Source organism: Adiantum capillus-veneris, chromosome 22 (genome assembly GCF_014529385.1).
Source record: "Adiantum capillus-veneris isolate H3 chromosome 22, ASM1452938v2, whole genome shotgun sequence".
Classification (NCBI taxonomy): Eukaryota; Viridiplantae; Streptophyta; class Polypodiopsida; order Polypodiales; family Pteridaceae; genus Adiantum; species Adiantum capillus-veneris.
The window spans coordinates 40165321-40187047 of record NC_140952.1 but is presented as its reverse complement, the minus strand read 5'-3'; the positions used below and the strand labels follow the sequence as shown (position 1 = coordinate 40187047).

Here is a 21727-nt window from a genome sequence, read left to right as displayed (position 1 = left end):
TGGTAGAAAGAGCACACTCTCTCTACTTTGATGGAGCCTACAAGCGAGAATCCAACAAAGCAGCTGTGCAGGCATGGTGGTCTTTGATGACAAAGGTATCAAGGTATTTTTGCTTGGCCATTTTTTAGAATCACATTCTTACAATGAAGCTTTATATGCAGCACTGACCAATGGGGTTACAATGGTGCATTTCACAAGGGGTAAGGTGCCTTAATGTATTTGGGGATGCTCTACTTTTTGTAAGGCAAGTAAATGGAGTATGGACATGTAAAAATCCTATATTGAGGACTCACTTAAGCTTTGTAAAAACTTTGTTGAGTAAGTTTGAAGCAGGTCAAGTACACCACATCCAAAGGGCTCAAAACCATGAAGTTGATGTCTTAGCAAGAGAAACATTGTAGGAAGTGGTGGTTGGGGCTATAAAGCTAAAGCTCCCTCTATTTCAAGGTAGCGACACCTTTCCCGACATCATGCATGTTTTGGAAACAGGGGAATGTCCACCATATTTAACAAAAGGGCAGAAGCAATGGCTTACCCGGAAGGCCACAAGGTATCGGCTTATCAATGATGGTTTGTATTGTAAGGGTAGGAACAAAATACTCAGGAAGGTCCCTCTCTCTAACGAAATTACGGGGGAAATTGCCAGTTTTCATGATGGTGTTTGAGGTGGTCACTTTGCCGTAGATATAACAAGTAGGAAAATTTTACAAGTTTATTTTGTGTGGCCTAGCCTCAATCGTGATGTACACCACTAGTGTAAGACCTGTAAGTTGTGTCAAAAGGCCGGCACTAGGTCATTCATGCCTGAACCACAGACACCTATGGACCATTTGAAAAATGGGAAATAGATGCCATAGGACCATTGCCTAGGGCCAACTCAAGAAAGTTCTACATCATCATGTCAGTCGACTATATGACTAGGTGGACGGAAGCTACAGCCACAACTAGGATCACAACTGTGGAGGTAGCTAAGTTTTTCTACAAGCACATATGTTTCAGGTTTGGCACAGAATTAGAAATCATCTCTGATAGAGGGCCAGGTTTAAGAGCAGACTTGGTAGGAAATTTAATGCAAAAACGAGGCAATACAAGGAGGCACTCGTCACCATATTACCCTCAATGTAATGGCCTAGTTGAGAAAGTGAATGGAATGGTTTGTAAAATTATTACCAAGCAGGTTAACAATCATCCTAGAGATTGGGATAAGTATCTACTCCCAACTTTGTGGGCCTACCGAACCTCATTCGGCACATCTTTGGGGTTCACCCCATATCATTTGGTATTTGGCAAGGAGGCAATCTTACCTATTGAGGTGCAACTAGCAAGTCTCAGAGTGATGGCAAGCCAACTTCAACGACCCAACATGCATTTGAGGATCACATCCTTGACTTGGAATGACTACAATTGGACAAAGAAGAAGCAATCAATTATTATGCAGCACAGGCAGAACACAGACAGCTTAGTTTCAATCAACATCTTCGATGCAAAGATTTAAAGAAGGACATGTTGGTGCTACGCTATGACATTCGCTTCAACACACACAAAGACAAGAAGCTCCTACTCCGATGGGAAGGCCCTTTCATCATCAGAAAAAAGTATGCCAATGGGAGTTACTAGCTTATGGAAGCTGATGGTAAGCTTTATAAAACCAGAGTAAATGGTTGGTGGCTCAAACCTTACTTTCTACAATTTGATCAGACTCCACCTATCGACATTCTTGAGGAGGATACACCATCAACCTCCACCTCCAATGACAATGATCAAACAAATGAGTTAGGGGCATGAATGTCCTAACCTTAGGGGGAGGGCTAATGATACCGGATTAGCCGCACCGTCCTCTAGCCCTGCCAAAGAAATTGAAATTGACTGGTTTTCAAAATCAAGGCCGAAGAAATCTAGCCCATCCGGGAAGCTAGAGGTAATAAAACAACAAAAAAAACGTTCTTTTGTCTTATTATTGTTGCCACCAACCCGTGCACGTGAAGTAGACTGCCGCGCCTCCATTTGGCACCACACAATCCCTCTCATCTTTTATTTTCCCTCTCTCTCTTCCACCAAGCCGTGCAGGGCGCATAAAATATCACACTCTCTCTCTCCCTCTTGCAAGCTGCCAGGCCACCCTAGTCTTCCTCTCCCCTCTCGGCCACACTCCCTCGTCTTCACCAAGCCCCTCTCTTCCCCTCTGGATTTTCCCTCAGGCAGGTCGTTTCCCTTTTCTCTTCCCCTCATCCACTTCCTCTCTCTCTCCATCACCCACTCTCCCTAGTCCGCCAACCTCTCTCTCTCTCTCTCTCTCTCTCTCTCTCTCTCTCTCTCTCTCTCTCTCTCTCTCTCTCTCTCAGCCACACACCCTCCCCCTTGGCCCGCTAGGCCCCCATCCCATTGACCTCCTTCCCGCCCCCCTCTCGCTCTCTGTCGGCCAGGCCACGCACACCGCCTGTGCTCCCTCTCTCTCTTTCTCTCTCACGCTCTCTGCGTCCAGCCTAGGCGGGAGCAGTATAGAAGGTATCTCTCTCTCTCTCTTATTCATACCCCACACCACCCCCCTCACCCCCTCAACACTCCCTTTTTCCCATCTCACACCCGCCCTCTCTGTCCCTCTCTCCCTCGTCAAGCCTGCAAGTGCCGCCGATTTCATCTCTCTCTTTCTCATACACACACACACACACCTACACACCCTTACACACACACACTCGAACATATTACCTCTTTCCTTCCACATGCAGCACTCGTGCTCCCTCTCTCTCTCTCTCAATCTCGTTTCCTCTCTCTGTTTCCCTATAGTGTAAAAAAACCTATATATATATATATATATATATATAATAATATTAATCCCTCTCTCTCGTTCCCCCCCACACACACATACACACCCACAAATATAAACGCACACATATACTCACGAGCATGCATACGCGCATGCACACATTCAAACAAACACATGCACTGATAGCGGGAAAAAGAGCAGTGCAATCGGGTGGCCTCTGTACTCGTGCACACTCCACAAACCACGCCTCATGCAAACAAGCAAAGAAAAAAACAAAGGGGGCACCACCCTAAATTAAGAGGTTTAGGGACCTCACACATAGTGCGCATAGGCAAGTGAGACTTCTGGCATTATGATGGCATCAAAACATATGGCAAAACACATAGAAACGAAGCTTAGGGACCTTATGTATCATATATATACACAAGACATCAGCTTAACAATACAACGGCATCCGATCATACATAACAAGGATATAGAGAAGCAAGCCAAGGATGGCATAATCCCTTGTCAAAAATAATCAACCCAGCAAGTAGGTATGATCCTACTAGCAACACATCAATACCTTAGAGAATGATGGCGAGGATGGTGGCCATGGAGCATGAGAGAAGACTCCTTATTTAGGTTTTAAGGCTAGTAATGTAGCATACTAGAGGGAGAGAGAGAGAGGGAGAGAGAGTAGAGCTCCATCCATAGCTCCTCGTTGTGAGCAATGTCGTCATAGCTTCATTGCTTGGTGAAGGGGGTGAAGTGTTGTTTTTGAGTGAGAGAAGGCCTCCTTATATAGGTTTCTGAGAGGGTTTAGGATTAGGGATAAACATGCTTAAATCCGCTGATTGGGGTTACTTTTTGCTTAGGGTGGTCAACAGATTGAGGTCACCTGATATGTCACCATCAAGATATTCTCTAGAGTGATGTGAGAGGGGAGGGTAAATGATGATTTTTCTGATTGTGACACATGGGGATAAGGCCTTGACCAGCATTTAAGAGTAGGTAAGGTGGCTGTTGAAACTGGAGGTTCTGCACATGTCAGGGGGGGACCTGCGGGGGGGAGGTGGCAGCTGGGTCCTCCTGAATATCAAATTCTCGAAAAATCCTCAACCATGGCTTCTTTTGACATGTGTTCTTTGAAAAAATCAGCATGTCTCTTTTCAACTCAAAAGTCTTTATCCTTGTTGACTCACCTTTACCATAAGATTTTCTCCTTTTCTCCTCCTGTAACTGCATTGTTGATGCCCAATCACTGCTTCTAGTAACGGTGAACTGTTACCTACCAAATACTTATGGTGCAGTAAAAAATATTTACCATGGGTAAAAAAAGTTATTGTAGGTAAAAAGTGATTTGTATTTACCATGTAGGTGAAAAATATTTACTGTGGTAAAAAATATTTACTGTTGGTAAAAAAGTGAAAACGGAGTATGCTGTGCTGTGAGTCCACACGAACATCCTCGTGTAAATTTCACTAGAAATTCACACCTAGAATGGGCTATTCTGTAAGATATAGGTTGTAGGCATGCATAAGAGCTCGTTCCCACGTATCTTCTGTCCATGGCACTTTTTACTCTTTGGTGCTTGTGAAGTAGATTTTTCTTCTCTTTCGAGATCCCTTGGACTAGAGTATCCTCATCTCCCCAACAACTGACTGTGCCTTTATTGCATCTTCAGAAGGGGTCCTAAAAACCATGCATCAGCACGTCCTACACAACAAGAAGAAAAAAAAAGAAATACGACATTGACACCATCGACAAAGATCGCCAACTCACGCAAAGCCGACTCCAAATCAAGAAAAGACGCCGAAGGCACGCCCTTGCCCCGGCACCGAAAGGAAGTGACACGTATCATCTCAACATCACACAACAAAATACCAATTCTGGCAGCATTAAACCTCACACACAACAAAACCCCTTGTAAATGCCCTGAACTTCACTCTTCCCTAATAACTTAGCCAGTGGCTAGTGGATTGTAAAAAAACTCTCCCCACCCCACTCTTACCTACTCTCTCTCTCTATCTCTACCTTCTCTCTCTCTCTCTCTCTCTCTCTCTCTCTCTCTCTCTCTCTCTCTCTCTCTCTCTCTCTCTTTAGAGAGGCATCTAGACTCTCTACAGCGACCAGTGGATATTTACAAGGACCATTAGGTAAGGACCACCTCTCAAGCCTCTATAAAGAGGCCTCTGCTATGCACAAAAGGGGGACACAAGTGAAGGAGTAACACACTAGCTCCATGCATTCTATTTTTTTTCATGCACCACTAAGCACATAGTGCACCTCCCAAGCTAGGGAGCTCATGACATCATGCTTTGTCGCAAGCATGGGCATTTAGCATTAGAAATGTCACCAATCTTCACCCATACCATGGTTGAGTTATTAGTCACAACCACCCCCATGCACATAAGGAATTCACTATTTAACAGAAGAGATCATTTGTATCATCATCATCAATAAAGCATGCAATGATGTCTTGATCTTTGAGTCCATTCTCTGTTTCCTTAGCTTTGTTTTCCCACATTCGCGGGATGTTTCATCTCTTGTATATCACTCTACTTGTGCTTTATCACGTACGGCTCCTCCAGTCAATCAATATGCTCCAGTCCAACCTTGTCACTTACCTCTCTCATACACACACTCCTGACTATTTACTAGGTACTTTTTTACATCCGGAATTTTCTTTATCACCATTTCATGTTGGCTACCTAGAGGGCACCTCACTCTTGCTACCCTAGGTCATCTATGTCTGCGTCCTAGCCGTACTTTTTCGAGGTGGTGCCTCTCTATAGTTGTAGACTAATTCCTACTTTGAGATGATGCTTGGGGATGTTCAGGCTATGTGTGGTCTAGAGGCCAACCCATATGGCATGTCCTTTTCGATTATCACCGGTTGCATGGTTTTCAAGACCTAAAAGTGTGGAAATATCTTTGATGGGTGTTGGAAGGAATCTAGGTGATGGCTAAGGTCTAATATTTCTAGGGTGGCTCATGCAATTATTTATGTTGCAAAGTTTACCTACCAGAGGTGTGAATTGGGCAAAAATTTGATAAGACAACTGTTTGGACGGGTAGTGAACACCAAAGTGGGGCAGATTTTGCGATTGCTTTTTCATGACTAGGGATATGAAGGCCCTACCTTCATAACTTTTATTTCCTACTATAACTTATGTGTCATTGTTAGTTGTTAATGTCCAGGTTACCTCCACGCTCTTGACATCCAGACACGGGGAGTCTAGTCATTTGGCTACAATTGGTTTTGGTGGTGCATTGGGATCTTCCTTTGTTGCACCTACCGGTAACCCTATGGCAGTGACCATATTTTTCCAATCAGTATTCACTTCCCATTCAAAAGTGGAATACAACAACTGCCTACCAAAATATGGAAACAAAAAGATGCAAGACCAGTGGTTGCAAGCCTTGGCAGAAAACCAAGCTTCTAGAGCAAGCAGTGACGCGGGTCGGACGGTGTCCATCCTGGCTTCTTCTATTGCGGCAACTTCTATGGTAACAGTGCCGGTAATGATAAGTGTTGTCTCCACAAAGTCCATTGTTGTTTCTACATAGACTACATCTAGAGCAGTGCCTAGGACACATGAGCAGACACGTCTTGGGACCAATACCTAATTTTGCGGAGTCACAATAGATGTCAATCGTGTTGGGCCCAGCTTGCGGGCTATCCTTGATTGCATCCCAAGTATAGATTGCAAGCTCAACATGTTACCGACTTCCTTCAATTCATGTTCAATGCCAACCAGCACTAGCAGGAGCAAATTCAACAATTGTAGGCCATACTAGCATGAAGGTAGCAAATATTTAATCTAGCTGCACAGAATCAGCGCCTGATGGAGAAATTGGAGGAGATGGAAAAGCGTCTGCACTGAGCTGAGTCTCATGCTTTTTCTTAAGATCAGCATGAGGAGCAGACTCGTCGACAGATCCATGAGACTATGGAAGCAACCACTGCACTAGAGGAAAGGCAAGCGGAGTTCATCTGGAGTGTTTTAGAGGAGTTGGCAAGGCATCAGAAAGGCTACTCAGAAGGGCAGCTCCAAATTGCTCCCCTTAATTGAAAAGACAAGATGAAGACTAGTATGCTAAACAAGTGAAAGAAGAGATTCATAGTTATTGGAGGTTGGTTTTATTTACCCCCAGTAGATAACGTTACCTGGTTATCACCAATTGTGGTGGTCCAAAGAAGAATGGCAAAATTGGGGTGTGCGTAGATTACAAGAAACTGAATGCTGCCATAATCAGTAATCCTTTTTCTTTACCCTAGTGTGACACAAGGCTGGATGCAGTAGTATGGGAGGAGATGTACAGTTTTTTAAATGGTTTCAATGGATTGAATAAGATCAAGATGGCCTTGAAGGACAGAGACAAAATAGCTTTTATAATTGAATGGGTGTATGCTTCTATAGTGATGAATTGTAGATTGAAGAATGCACCACCTCCTTTTCAAAAGTGAGTCATAGAGGCATTTGTTCCTTACTTGTCTACCTTCATAAAAGTTTTTTTGGATGATTCCAGTGTTTCATAGAAAAAGGAAGATCATCTCAAGAATTTGAGATTGTGTTTTGAAAATTGTATAGAATCTAGATTATCATTAAACCTTGCAAAATGCACCTTTTCTAATGAAGAGGGGTATTTTGCTAGGACATATTATGAGTAAGGAAGGGATAGCAATTGACCCAAAGGAAAGTGGAAGCCAACTTGAAGGCCTCACATCCAAGGTTAGTACAGGAATGACACCATTCAAGATGGTGTATGGATTGGAATCCATTGTGCCAATTGAATTTGTGGTACCAAGTTTAAGGGTTGTATTGAAATATAAGTTGTCAAGTGATGATGCTTCAGTTTTCAGGCAGGAACAAATCTTGCAGTTGGAGGAGAGAAAAATTCAGGCTGCCCATACTACTCAAGCAATCCAGAGGAGAAGGCAAGCACGGGTGGACAAGAACCTGAAGCACAGTTTTTTTAGGAGATTGGGTACTGATGTGTAACAGTAGGTTTGGGAAGAGACCACAAAAACTGAAGTTGAGATTTTGGGTCCTTTTCAGGTAGCTGAAGAAATTGGTTCTTCCACTTACCTTTTAGCTGATATTCTGAGACAGATTTTTCCAAAAGCAGTGAATGGTTTTCAATGAAAGCCCTTTCTTAGTGATGGTACTCATTTTAAAGAAAATGAGACAAGCAACTTAAATCTAGGGGAATCTATTGGAGAGATTTCTGTAATATAAGTGGGTGGAGGTCACTTCCACGTGCTTCAAAATTTGAAAAGAAATTGGGTTTAAACGTACTCTTCCTTCCATTGTTCTCATTGATTTCACCATGTGCTTGTACTACCCCTTTCTTTGCGCGCCCTATTTCTCCCAAGCCATGTGGAAGAAGCCGCTTGCGATTGACGTTGGAGATGTTGCACTTACCTCAAGAAAGGTGGAGGATTCAGACCCCATGGTCACAAGGAGGTCGACGCGCAAAGCGAAAGCAGCTGCTCCAGCTATGTCCACATCACTAGAGGTAGTTATAGATGAAGAATTGTCAACACCATCGAGGAGTCTCCTCTGGCAATGGAGATGGACCTTGTTGATTATAACTTCATCAAAATACACCAATAGCTTGATTTCAAGGTGGAAAAAATCATAAGGAGTGGCTGAAAAAGACAGGTTTGCTTGATTATGCAAGCCTACCATGCAAAATCTCACTGTTGTCAACACGCTAACTCTTATTCTAGACACAAAAGTTAACATATTGGCATGTTTTGGCTAAGTTCTGAGTTGATTGGGAATGTCTTCGATCTTCATGTGGAGGAACATAACCATGTGGGGAAGGCTTCAAACAGGAATTATTACCCCATTTCCAAAATGTAGAACCCTTTCAAAAACCAGCAAATTTGATGGTATTTAGATAGGGTGTGTGTGATGGTGAAGTTGGAATACATTTCCAAAGAAAATTATGTTGTTCTTCACGCTGCAGAGTGTGGAAGAAAAATAAGATGGGTCAATTTGCCATTTCAGAGACTAAACACTAAAATACTAGAAGAACAAGAGGACATACATGACCACTAAAATTTCCCCTTCATCTCAGTTCACAAGCAGAAGCTTGTCTTTGTCCCAAAATCACACAATAAGTACATGGTTGCATTGGATTATTTTGTTGTTGATATCTCTACACATTTTGCCAATTCCCGTGTTGAAATGTCCTTGGTGGACCTGTGTTCTGAAATTTGGTCATGAAAGGTTGTGGTGCCACATTTTCTCCTAATTTCATTTTTGCAAGAATATGTGTTAGTCTCCTCTCCTGAAACTAGGATTATAATAATGATTGTCATAATCATGCACAAGTCTCTAACATACCTGGCAAAATGGTGGTCTGGAAGGACTTGCAAATGGTGAAGGTTGGATCTCTTTTAACTTTTCCAAAATCAATATGTTGATGTTGAAGGTCTCTTCAAAATCTTCTTTATAATTGCTCTTCCTCCCTTTATTCTTCTCCTTCTTTAACTTATCATCCTTCTTTTTCTTCTTTGCACTCCATGTATCTTCTTCATTCTCATCAGTGTCACTCTTGATCTGAATCTGATTCTGAATCTTCATCTTGATCCTCATCTGAATCTTCTTTTTTGAATCTGAATCTTCATCTTGATCCTCATCTGAGTCTTCTTTTTTGAATCTGAATCTTGCTTAGATTTCTTCTTCTTACTCTTCTTTTGTTCATTTATCCCATATCATCTCTCATTGCTTCATCCACCAAGTTGCCGAAGTTGCCAAAGTCTTGTGGTTGGATATAATCTTCCACCAATAAATCTTTTTGTTTGATTTTTTTGATTCTCTTCAAGACATCTTCAGGGGTCTTTTCTCCACTGAATCAAGAATCTGATCTTCAAATTATCTTATCTAGAAACGCTACAATTTCGTACTGCACGAACCTTGTCATGGCTTTCCCCTGCAGTGTGGCTGCAAAATGTTCCTTCTTGATTGCATCATTATATAACACATCATATCCACTTGCAAAGACCTAGCTGTCAGCATCCTAGAATTCTTTCCCACTGAACTTTGATGTCCCTACTTTAGGGCTGGGTGGTGGGAGTTGAGCCATTACCTGTGGTTGAGGAGGTTGTTGACCCCCTAATTGATTAAAGACTAGTGGTAATGGGGGTAGATGAAATTGGGGTGGTTGAAACCTTAACGGCCTCATTGCCCTCAAAAATTGGTTGATTGTTTGAACCCCAACCAATTGGTAGATAACCGTGTCAGGAGCCTCTAGGTCCTTCCTTGCTCTTCTGGCTTAGGTGAAGAACTCTCCCGTACTTCCTGTGCTTGGTTTCTCCTTGTATGGCTAGACTCCTGTGACTCTGTCCCTTCAAGAATTGGTGGAAACCATGTGATCGCTCCAACTTCAAGGATGTCATCCTTTGCATCATCCCGTGTTCTCTGAATTTGAGCATCCAACCAAGCATCTCATCTTGTCTTTTGAAATCTTGTACCATAAGTGGTGATTGGTGACTTCCTTGCCTCTATTGTATTACACTCTTAGTTATTCATTGCCAAGGTTGATTGGTTCAGGAGACTCTCTCTCTCTCTCTCTCCGCCCCCCCCCCCCCCCCCCCCCCCCCCCTTGGTCTCTACGCTTTCGCATCATTGACACTTGCCATTTCATCAAATACGACATCTTTGCTCACCTTGACTTTACATGTGACAAGATTGTAACATTTTTAACCTTTCTACTAAAGGCAAAGCCAATGACCATACATTTTTCTGTTTTTGGGTCAAGCTTACTTCTCATCTCGTCCAGCACATGCACATAAGCAATACATCCAAACAGTTTAAAATCTAACACATCCGATTTTTCATCACAAAAATTCTCTCCTCATAAGCAAAAGCAAAATAAGATTAATCTTTACAAGATAGCTATGCTTCAAGGGGATGACATCTTTAGCTTAGTAAATAGGTTAATGAGCATAGGCATACAAGTCACTTACATTGAGTGTCAGATCCCAAAGAAAACCAAGTCGTCGTTCTCTTGACTGTTATGCTCGAAACTTACAATAACAAATGGTCAGAGTTTGAGCGAAAAAGGATCCCACACCTTCAATGAAACAAGTTAGAAGTGCCATTCACAAAGGAGAATAGAAGCAAACAAAGAATATTACATCAACTGGAGGAGCATATTTTGCATCATCATCTAGGGCGTTATCTTTTAGGGCAAGTAATAATAAAACGTGCTACAACTATGACAAGGTTAAACATGTTTCCAAGGGTTGCTACAAGAACAAGTATTTGTAGCGATTGTGACATCAAAGTGTCATAGTAGCAGCAACAGCAAGGACAAAGATAGAGTCAACAAAGCAGAGGAGAAAAATAATAAAGACAACATAGAAGAGATTTGCTTCCATGTTTATACTACACCTAACCCTTACGGTAATTACAATGACATGTTGTCGAGCACTCATTGAGTCTGTAGCAATTCTTTGTTTAAGGGGAAGATACTTCAATATGTGTGATACTAAATCATGATGAAGCTACCTGTTATAGTGTGGCACTGGTCCATGTGACTTCCTTTAACATGTGTGACAATGAATCTCTATGCAATTTTTCGATATTCCAAAGTCGAAGGGAAGGATTGTTGGGTATGCCGCGTTTGACTTATGCCACAATAGATTGGTGTGCACCATCTCTAGTCTAATCGGCAATCCAACCAACATTCGGTCAATATGTGGCCATGCAATAACATATGGGCTTAGATGAATTGCACAAAAAGCCAAAAGAGTGCACTTTGGAAGCTATATTGGGAGGTTGACGTTTGCCCTTGGAAGAGATGTCTCTTGACCCTTGAGAGGTGCACCTAACCATTCTTCTACCACTTACAATAGCTTTGCTACTTTTATATAAGTAGCCATATCTTGTACACATTCAATTAGTGCTACTAATTCATTTCATAATCAAGTTATTTCTATTGATTTTACACTTTGTGCATTATGTAGTTGCTATTTCATTCTCTCATCATGAATGCCACTTTGATTATGTCCCCCTAACCTGCACATAAACATTTGTGCAAGGGGAACCTTGGTTGAGACGCAAGCAAACCACAGTTTTTTAAATATTAGATCTCCTTTCCTAAAAGGTAAGAAAAAAGTAGACATGGTTTTTCTACCCTCCTTTTGTTATCTATAAGAAACCTCCTTTAATAACCAGCAAGAAAACAACCGACATGGATTGCTTGTTGACTTACAAACAAGGAATCATATTCAAATTCCTGTTGGTGTGACCGACAAGAACAAAATGCACAAAATGCACAAAGCATGCAAGCTGGCTGGCAAAAAAAGTATCTCAACAAACTAATTTTAATATCACCACAACGCATGGTCTCTCTCTCTCTCTCTCTCTCTCTCTCTCTCTCTCTCTCTCTCTCTCTCTCAATGTCTGCTATAAATATGTAAATGTAGTGTTGCTTCCTTCATAGGATGTCGTTGGGCTAGAAAAGCCGTCCATCTATTTGTGACCATCCATCTAGCTTGCAATTGGCCTCGACTCCCCTTCAAAGGCGGCATTAAAGGTTCGCTCGTGTGAGTGCATAGCCACCCTAATTTAAAGGGGTTAAGCATACCAAGTGTCACCACCAAAATTTATATACACCAAGCCTAGGTGCATTTGAAATTTGTGTAATAGGCAATGTGCCAAATGGTGATAAAAAAATCTCACATTCAAGTTACAACACGATATAAAAAACTTAGCAAAATTCCAACCTATGCTTGAATCACATAATCCTTTCAAGTTCCCTTAGAGTAAACCCATTCTCCAGCTGAATTCTATGCAATTAATGGTAGCAATTTGCAACACAAGCTTTGTTATGGGTTTGCCTCACTCGGCTTGTAATGACAGAGATTCCAGTAATCCACTTTGTAAAAGTTCAAGGCTTTCGTTCTGCACTAACCATTTTAAAACCCTCAATATATACACTTTGGATCCAATTTCCAGTAAAATATCAGACTTCTTGGACATGGCAAAAGACAAATTTTGACTACTGCACCAGAATGAAGTAAATGCCTCAGCAATTACTCATTTTACACACGGCAGGTGGTTTACACCTTGTTCATAAGTTTCAAATCAACACCTTCATCCAATCCTTTAGAGCCCAATAACACATTTGCATCCAATTGTTTATCGAATTTCCTCCGCCGCCTTCCCTCATACTCATCAAAGCTTTCCATCTTCAATGCAAAACACAAGATTCTCTCTCTCTCTCTCTCTCTCTCTCTCTCTCTCTCTCTCTCTCTCTCTCTCTCTCTCTCTCTCACAATCAATCAAGCTTCCATGTGTTCTAGGAAGTCACTACCCAATTCACAAAAAAATGATTCTCATGCAGCCCCTTGCAGTCACATGGAATGGGGAACAGGAACAGGAACTGGCATGAATCACCATCCCTTGTGACTATACAGTCACATGGAATGACGACCGGAAGGGGAAGTGGGAGCAGGGAACGGGCACGGAAAACCCCTTCTAACTATGATCTATCCTTCTTTTATTTGTTCAGTTGCTCGTTAAAGCAACCCCTCCCCCATAATAAAAATAGTGAAAAAAGAAACCAGAAAAAATCCCCCAGAATCACAAAAACTATAAGAATTACCAGCTGCAACTGCTCAGCAGTGATGGGGTTTCCGTGAACAGAGAGACTTTGCAAGGAGGTGCATTCCTTCAACAGCAATGTTGGCAACTACAACAAAACACCATATAAGCTTGGTCTCTCTCTCTCTCTCTCTCTCTCTCTCTCTCTCTCTCTCTCATATACTTGAAGCCCTACACACTAGATGGAGTACAGCAGTACACAGGTCCAAATTTGAATACTACGGCAAACACATCAATACACGATATTGGGAGACCTACAAAACTGGGGACACCCAGATGCATATCAGGACACCTATGTCCCACCGGGCAAGACGGGCCATTACTTTGATGCGGACGCGATCACACATGCTCAAGATTGAAACGGGAGGGTGGCTGAATATTAAGGAAAATAGAAGGACATGCACACAATGCAATTTAAACAAAGTGGAAAGCGAGGCCCATGTCACCATCGAGTGCCCAGCATACGCACACATGCGTGCTGATTTCCCACTGCTATTGCAAGGGGATGTCACCTTTGAGGAGCTTCTCTCTCGGACAAACCCCTCCCCAGTCGCTTTAGGCATCTACTTTGCCAAAGTATTGGATCATCACACAACACTAACACACAAGAAAGCTACTAGCCCACTACCCCCTCTACACACATGAGGGGAGCCTCTTGTAGATTTTTTTGTGGTCCCATGGGTCATTTTGGCCCCCCGAGGACGTAAATACAACATCATCATCATCGTCTCTCTCTCTCTCTCTCTCTCTCTCTCTCTCTCTCTCTCTCTCTCTCTCTGTGTGCAAGCAGAGAAGATAGGAAGCTGAAGAGCGTGGCGACTTAGTTCAGTGCTGCACAAATTTGCCCAAAACATATTGCAGCCGAATTCTGCCAAGACAACAACCTCTGATAACTTGCCCACCTAACCAGTGCCACTTACCACAATGACAGCATACAGTTGGACCCACACCAATAACAACAACCCATACTAAAGATCTTGAATACTAAAAACCTGAATACATCCCAAGAAGAAAGCCACACATAAAGATCTTCACAGTAAGTGTAATGTGCAGCGGAAGTGATCTACGGTGAATGCTTAGGATGAGTGTTCACTACGTACTCAAGGTTCCTTTTACTATATGAGAGAATTCTTTTTACTTCATGTGAGAGGTGTGCAATAGACCACAGAGAGAAAGAATGATACTGTGAGTAAAGGTTTGGTGAGTGACGGAGAGAGAGAGAGAAGAAGACTTAACACCAAATGGGGTCCCAAACCCCCCTCCAAGGGCCCCCCTCTCTATTGCTAGAGAGCTATTTGCTTTAGATTGCAAAAATATTGATACAATGGTCCTAGATGTTGATGGGAGCTTGAGGTAGATGCTAGGATCTGAGAGGCGAAGGGCCGAATCTGACCACGCTGGGGCTGATCTGGCTTGGATCTGTAAACTAACGAACAAGCTATGGCTGAAATCTGCAATCAATGAAGAGGGACGGCTGAAAACTGAAAACATTGGGCTTGCGAGGAAGATCTACAAGCATTAGTGGTGCTGGTGTAAAAACGCTGAAGGGCTGAACTGAAGATGCAAAAACGCCAAGGTCCTGATGGTAGAAACGCCAGGGAATGCTTGTGCTGCTGATACTCGTACTGTAGGTATTGCTTCCCTCCTTGGAGAGGAGACCCCTAGGGTCTCCTATATAGCTAAAAAAGCCTGGTCGAGTAATGTCAGATTGAGCCCCACCACTTTTTAGGATGATGCTATTATATCACTTATTACTAAGTTGATGAACTACCAATCAGAGGTGCTTCGTATGCAGTTATTACCTAGGCTTGATACTAATGGTGTTGTACGGGAACACTCCCCGATGCCTATACCTAGAAGATACTAGTTGTGCTCGTGTGCAATTAGAGGGTATGCAACTACTCTAAAGTGCCTGGACATGCACGTCCTGTGTAACTGGCTTGGACACTCCAAGCCAGAAATCAATAGCAGCACACAAACACAAACTTCAAAATCACTGAATTTTAATAGAGAGAGAGAGAGAGAGACAAAGGAGTGGAGTAACTCCCCTCTTGTGCAGTCCCGTCTACACCAGATTCAACCCTGTTGATCTACGGGTCTCTCGAAATAGTCGAAGCTAGACCAAAAGCCTCAAGGTAAAGTTCCAAATCTGAGGAGTACCTGCTAGGTCATCTTCCTCCATCCACTTCGCATCCAATGTCGGATAGTTCTTGACTAAGAACCGCCGTTCCTTTTACCTTTCTCTTCCCTTCCTTGTGAGCTAGTATCTGTTCTGGAACGAGAATCTCCTAGCTCTCTTCTACTTCACGTTGCTCCTCAGGCTCCCTGTCGACTCGCACCTCACCCTTGAAAGGTTTCAAGAGACTCACATGAAAAGCATTGTGAATCTTCCAAGTATCAGGCAACTTCAATCTGAAGGATACATCATTGATCTTCTCTTGAATCTAGAAAGGGCCATAATACCACATACTTAGATTCGGAAAAAGCCGCTCCTTTCCCTTTCGTTTCCTTAGGCGTGCCTTCTCAAACCGTAAGAGCATCCAATCATCTTCCTTCAGCTGCAAGTCACACCGATGCTTGTCCATTGCCTTCTTATTCCTTGCTTGAGACTTCTCGAGAACCTCGTGCACCTTGGCAAAAGCAGTATCCAAATCTAGATCTTCTTCAAAAAACTTATCCTGGGTCTAGGGAAATCTTTGATTACCAACTGATTCTTTCCTTGTGCCCTGGGACCTGTGGGTAGCTTCGCTAGCTTCCCCTGTCCATTGGCACGTCAGTCTCAATCATCGGAGCCCTGAGACGAACTATCATTTGATCCCTTTTCTTCTCCAAAATCCTCTCATGAACTTGCATCTGGTTCCCTTAGTTCATCGGAACCTTCGGTTGTGCTACCATCTGACTCACCAGAATCGTGTGATGTGTTGTCATCCGGTTTCCCTCATTCATTCTCCTCACTAGCAGACTCTTGCCTTGTTGAGGTGGATACTATCTTGTCCGTAGGATAAGTCAATGAGACGGCATGCATTCCAAATCGTTGCTTAGCATGTCCCATAAATCTCTGAATAGAGTCAAAATTTTGATTTAGACAATAGTCTCGAATCTCTTTTGATAATCCACAGCAAAACCGCTCAATCTGGTTTCTCAAAGTAATCTTCCGAAACAAAGACACTGGCAAATAAGTATCCCAAAACCTCTAGCAGTAGTCATCCAATGTATCTTTCTTAGTCATTCTCAAGTGATGCCAAGCCGTGATGACATCTCTTTCATATTCATCTGATATCCAAGTTGACATGAAAATTTTCTTGTATTTTAACCACGTCGCAAGTGCTTCTTTGCGTAATAACAGAGTAGACCACCATGTCTGTGCAGTTCCTTTCAAGTAAGATGCCACCCTTCGCACCTTGGAGTGTTCTGTCACAAGACGGGCACCACGTGCCAATAGAAAAGAACAAACTGAGCAGACTTTTAACACTTCAATAACAACTGAACTGAAAGAGAGAGACGACACGCGACATGAAGTGGCGGAATTCCACCCCAGAGAGTATTGGCCCCAAACCTTGGCGCCCCTTTCGGTATTTCTTTATATTGCATCAACACAGTACAAGTCGGTACTCCAGACTCTACACCTTCTCCAGGAAGCATGCCAGAGAATGAGCCCTAACCTCATATTTGAAGGCCCTTGGCCTAAAAAGCAGTTTACAATAAAAAGCCTTTAAAACTCAAAAGCTTCTGGTCCAAAAGCAAAGCCAAAAAGCTGTCAGTGCAATTTACGAAAATCCATACAGCCTGCCACGTCATCAACCAACGCAAAACGCGAAAATCTGTACAGCTTGCCACGTCATCATGTCAACGCAATTTTCAAAAATCTTCCACGTCATCAGTTTTTGCGTGCGTGTGGATCTTGCTTTATTTTAATCCCTTTATGTCACTTGGGGCCCCATCAAACAGGGTCCCCATAAGTTGGTAGGACTTCTTCTTCTGTTACTTGTTCTTCTTACGGTTTAGGCCCCTCGGCCAACATCTGTAAGCTGGCTCCATTCTTTAGGCTTTGACACGTCAGCAGTTTGTTACAACTCCCCTTCTTGAAAGAGAGTAATCGTCCGCGATTACAACATATCTGCAAAACAACTCAAGTTAGCTCAAAAATTTCCAAGGGACATTCGGAGGAACAATCAATTTGCTCTTTTTATTAAGGAGTTAGCTTCTCCTTTCTGCTCTTTTGATCAAGGAGTTAGCTTCTCCTTTCATCCAGATCGGAACTCTTGATATTCCAACGTAGTAAAATTAGCCATCACACCCAGACCGTACTGATCTTCTACGGGTGTCTTGATACTCTAAAAAATTACATACCCAGGCAATCTCATCCAATTAGGAATATTCAATAATTGGCCCATCATAATGCAACACAAATGCTCGCATATGCATGTTACAAGACATAGAAACATAAAGCCGCCGATGAACACTCCCCCCGCAAATAACCATCCAGGTCCGGGCCATGAGCTGTTCAACGACTCCCTCATCACTCCTCCAGCAAATAACCTAAAAAGGTCTGGGCCATGAGATAGAGGCCTTTTACAACTAAACGCCCCCCTGACCGCAACCTGCGTCGTTTGGCAGTGCTAAGAGTAACCACTGCTCAGACTTCTTAATACTCCCCCCGTAAATAACCATGCAAGTCTGGGCCATGAGTAACAACAACAATACTCCCCGCGTAAATAACCACAAGGGTCCGGGCCATAAATAAAAACAACACTTTTCAATCATTCAATACTCCCCCCGCAAATAACCACAAGGGTCCGGGCCATGAGTATGAACAAGCATTCTCAAACATCTTTTCTCGCTACTCCACCCGGGAGTAAAATCACCAAACATTGAAACCAGTATTAAAACCAGAGTCAAACAATTTAAATCGGCACCAAGACGGGTTCAAAACAGATACCATCCATTTCAAACAAAGCTTCAAACAATACTTTCTCAAACCAAGTTCAAAAGTATCTAACTATAGAATAACTAGAGAGTTCATTCAGGGTTTTGTTCGGACAACCCAACAAAACCCTTCTGTATCATGGTTCGAACTTTGAGGATGACTGGCTTGCCCTTCTGCATCACGGTGATGGTTCGGTTCCGAACTTCGAGAGTCGCATCGTTCTTGTCATGCCAAGGCATGCCTAATAGAACGCCACAATTGCCCAACTTCATAATATGGAAATCGGCTTTTCCATGATTATCTTGGATAGTCACTAGAAGAGCACCAATGAGTGGTATCACTTTCTGAGTTTGCCATGTGGCTAGCTCAGCTTCAATTTCTCCACCCTCTGCATCATAATCAAAGTCCATTTGCTTCAAGAATTGTGGATGGATGAAGTTCTTTGTAGCTCTTGGGTCAAAGAAAATTAGGGCTTTCAAACCGTTGACTTTGCCATATGCTCGACACAATTCATTTGTACTTTCAAGGCGTATGCCATAGATGTCAGGTACATAGTTACAGGGGACGGGGGGGACGGGCCCTAGGGCCGGGGAACGGCTGTAACCGGGCTGGGAACGGCTGGGAACGCAGAGGGACGGACGGAAAACGGGCCGGACGGGCGGGTCGCAAGGGGGACGGACCGGGGACGGCCGGGGCCGGACCGGGGTCGGACGGACCGGACGGGGACGACAGGGGTCGGATTCAAAAAAGTGACCGTTTTTGACCGTTTGCAACGGCTCTGTGCAGCCCCAACTGCCATATTTTTTAAGCCTTGGCCCTTGGGAGGCTATAAAAGGCTCCCTTGGGCCTCTTAATAATCATAGTCTCAATGCTCAATGCTCATTCCATTTCCCTCAAGCTCAAGGCTCAAGCTCATTCCATTTCCCTCAAGCTCAAGGCTCAAGTTTGAACTTTGAAGCTCTCCTCTCCCTCTTCTACCCACTTTGAAGCTCTCCTTTACTCTCTCTCCACACAAGCTCTCCTCTAACCCTTCTAACTTCTAAGCTATACTCTCTCGAGTCTCTCCACCATCATGTCATCTCAAGCCAACTCCACTTCTCAAGCCGCTTCTTCTCGAAGGAGGCCCGCCGTGCAAACGTGGTCGTGGTGGGATGAAGTCGACTTTAGCTCGCGTGGCAAAGGTGGCGGTGCAAGACCATGGACGTGCAAGCTATGTCCATACAAGAGATCGGGTGGTTCAAACAAAGTGCGAGCCCATCTTCTTCATGAACCCGGTCACGAGGTGAAGTTTTGCCCTCATGTAGCTCCCGAGAAGAGGTTGGATCTTCTTGAGAAACTCACGGTGTGTGAGGTTGCAGAAGCGGCCAAGAGGGGCCGTTTTGTTGCCGTTGATCCCTCCGCCACGGCGACACCGCGAGAGCAAAGGGAAGCCAACCTTGACGACATCTCTCGAACCTTCAAGAGCCATGGATCTACACCGTCCTCTTCCCTTCCGCATCGCCAAACCACTCTCAACGAAAATTGGAATCCTAAATTGAAGGAAGAGGTAGATAGGTCGGTTGCCCGATTCTTCTTCCACGACCACATTGCCTTCCATGCTTCGCGGTGAGTTTCCCTTGGCATATGCACATTGCAATCTTCCATTTTGTATTCATAATGGGTTATAATTTCTCGACTCTCCATACTAACGCAACATGCTCTATTTTGTGTGGATAGGTCTCCATACTTTCGAACCATGGTTACGAAAATAGGGGAATATGGCTCCTCTTATGTGCCACCTTCATCGGAGAGGCTTCGCACCACCCTCCTTGACAAAGAGAAGCTTGCCGTGGAGCAAGCGGCCCAAGCAACAAAGGATTTGTGGGAGACCAATGGCGTCTCTCTTCTTGTAGATGGATGGAGCAACACCCGCAAGCGGTCCATCCACGGGGTGGTGGCCTACTCTCGGGGGGAGATGTACTTTGTGGAGTCACATGATGCATCCGATAGTGGCAAGGCCGCCGAGATGCTTGCTGCGGAGTGGACAAGCACCATAGAGATCACCGGCCCGGAGAATGTCCTTTGTATGGTTGCAGATGGAGAGGCGTCAAATAGGGCAGCCGGAGCTATCATTGAGGGCATGTATCCCAGCATCCATGTCACATTTTGCATGGCGCATTGCCTCAATAACCTCCTCAAGGACATAGGGAACTTGTCATGGCTTTCACCCACCATTGGTGACGCCTCTCGAATTGTCTCCTTTGTGCTCGACCATCAAAAAGTGCGCCATGAATTCTCAAAGAGGAGCCACTTGTCTTTGCTCAAATATTCAGAGACAAGATTTGCATTCAATTGGCTTATGCTAAGCAGCTTGTCTACATGTGGCGGAGCCTTAAGGGGCCTCTTTCTCAGTGATGAGTTCCAGGCCATGCCGGAGTCTACATCAACAGTAGGATTGAAATGCCGAGAATGGGCCGACGACGCCGCTTGGTGGGAGGAGGTGAAGACTCTTGACGCCATGGTCAAGCCTATTCTACACCTACTTCGAGTGGTGGATGGCTTGCAGCCATGCATTGGCAAAGTCTACGAAGCCATGGATCGGATGATAGAGGCACTTGAGAAGCTTGTGCCTGACCCTGTTCAGTATGCGGAGATTCATGGCTTGTGTGAGTCGAGGTGGAATGGATACTACTCTCCACTTCATGCGGCAGCTTATGTGCTTGACCCTGAGTTTCAAGGAAGGTGTCAAGAGACCGACAAGGAGGTGAGCAAAGGATGGCCGCTTGCATTGGAGCGCCTTGAGCCTAGCAGTGACATTAGGCGCAAGATTAGAGACGAGCTACTCAACTACAGGCAAAAGAAGGGCTCCTATGGATGTGTAGATGCACAGCTTGATCGCAACAAGATTGGCTCGGTTTTGTGGTGGGAGGACTATGGAGGAGATGGCCCACATTTGCAGCGCTTGGCTATTCGTGTCCTTAGCCAAGCATGTACCACTAGTTGCTTGGAGCAACTATGGAGTGTGTACAGCCACATTGCCTCTAAGAAGAGGAATCGCCTTGGCGTTCAGAGGGCCAATGATTTGGTGTTTGTGAGCGCTAACTTGCGCATGCTTGCCAAGAGCGTCACACACAAGGCAGATCCTTTCACTGAGTGGGAGATGGCACAAGAGAATCCATCTATGGCCGATACTCTTTTGGAGGAGCTAGAGGAGGATTTTGAGCCTCAATGCGAGCCTCCCGAGCCGGAGCCCTCATACGTTGCTGACGACCTCGACTACGACGACGATGTGGAGATTCAACAGGCGAGCACTTCTTGAGTTTGATGATCATTGATCACTCGACTCTCGAGTCTAGACTCTTGAGTCTACGACTCTACCTACTACATAGCCCTTTGTACTTTTTGTTATCCTTGAGGCCTCAGGCTTGTCCTAAGTCCTTTAGGCTT

At 44.0% G+C, this 21727-nt stretch overlaps 1 protein-coding gene across 1 annotated transcript in view; it reads right to left on the bottom strand.

The window, feature by feature from the left end:
* Nucleotides 1–12542: 12542 nt before the first annotated feature.
* The window catches only part of LOC147429197 (Leucine-rich repeat (LRR) family protein), a 95145-nt gene continuing 85960 nt past the window's right edge, over nt 12543–21727 (bottom strand). Inside the window, exons 8-9 of the mRNA XM_086495678.1 lie at nt 13376–13462; nt 12543–12959 (exon numbers count right to left, since the gene is read on the bottom strand). Of these exons, the coding sequence (XP_086351804.1) occupies nt 12831–12959; nt 13376–13462 (216 nt within the window). The 3' untranslated portion in view covers nt 12543–12830. The remainder of the gene's footprint in view (nt 12960–13375; nt 13463–21727) is intronic.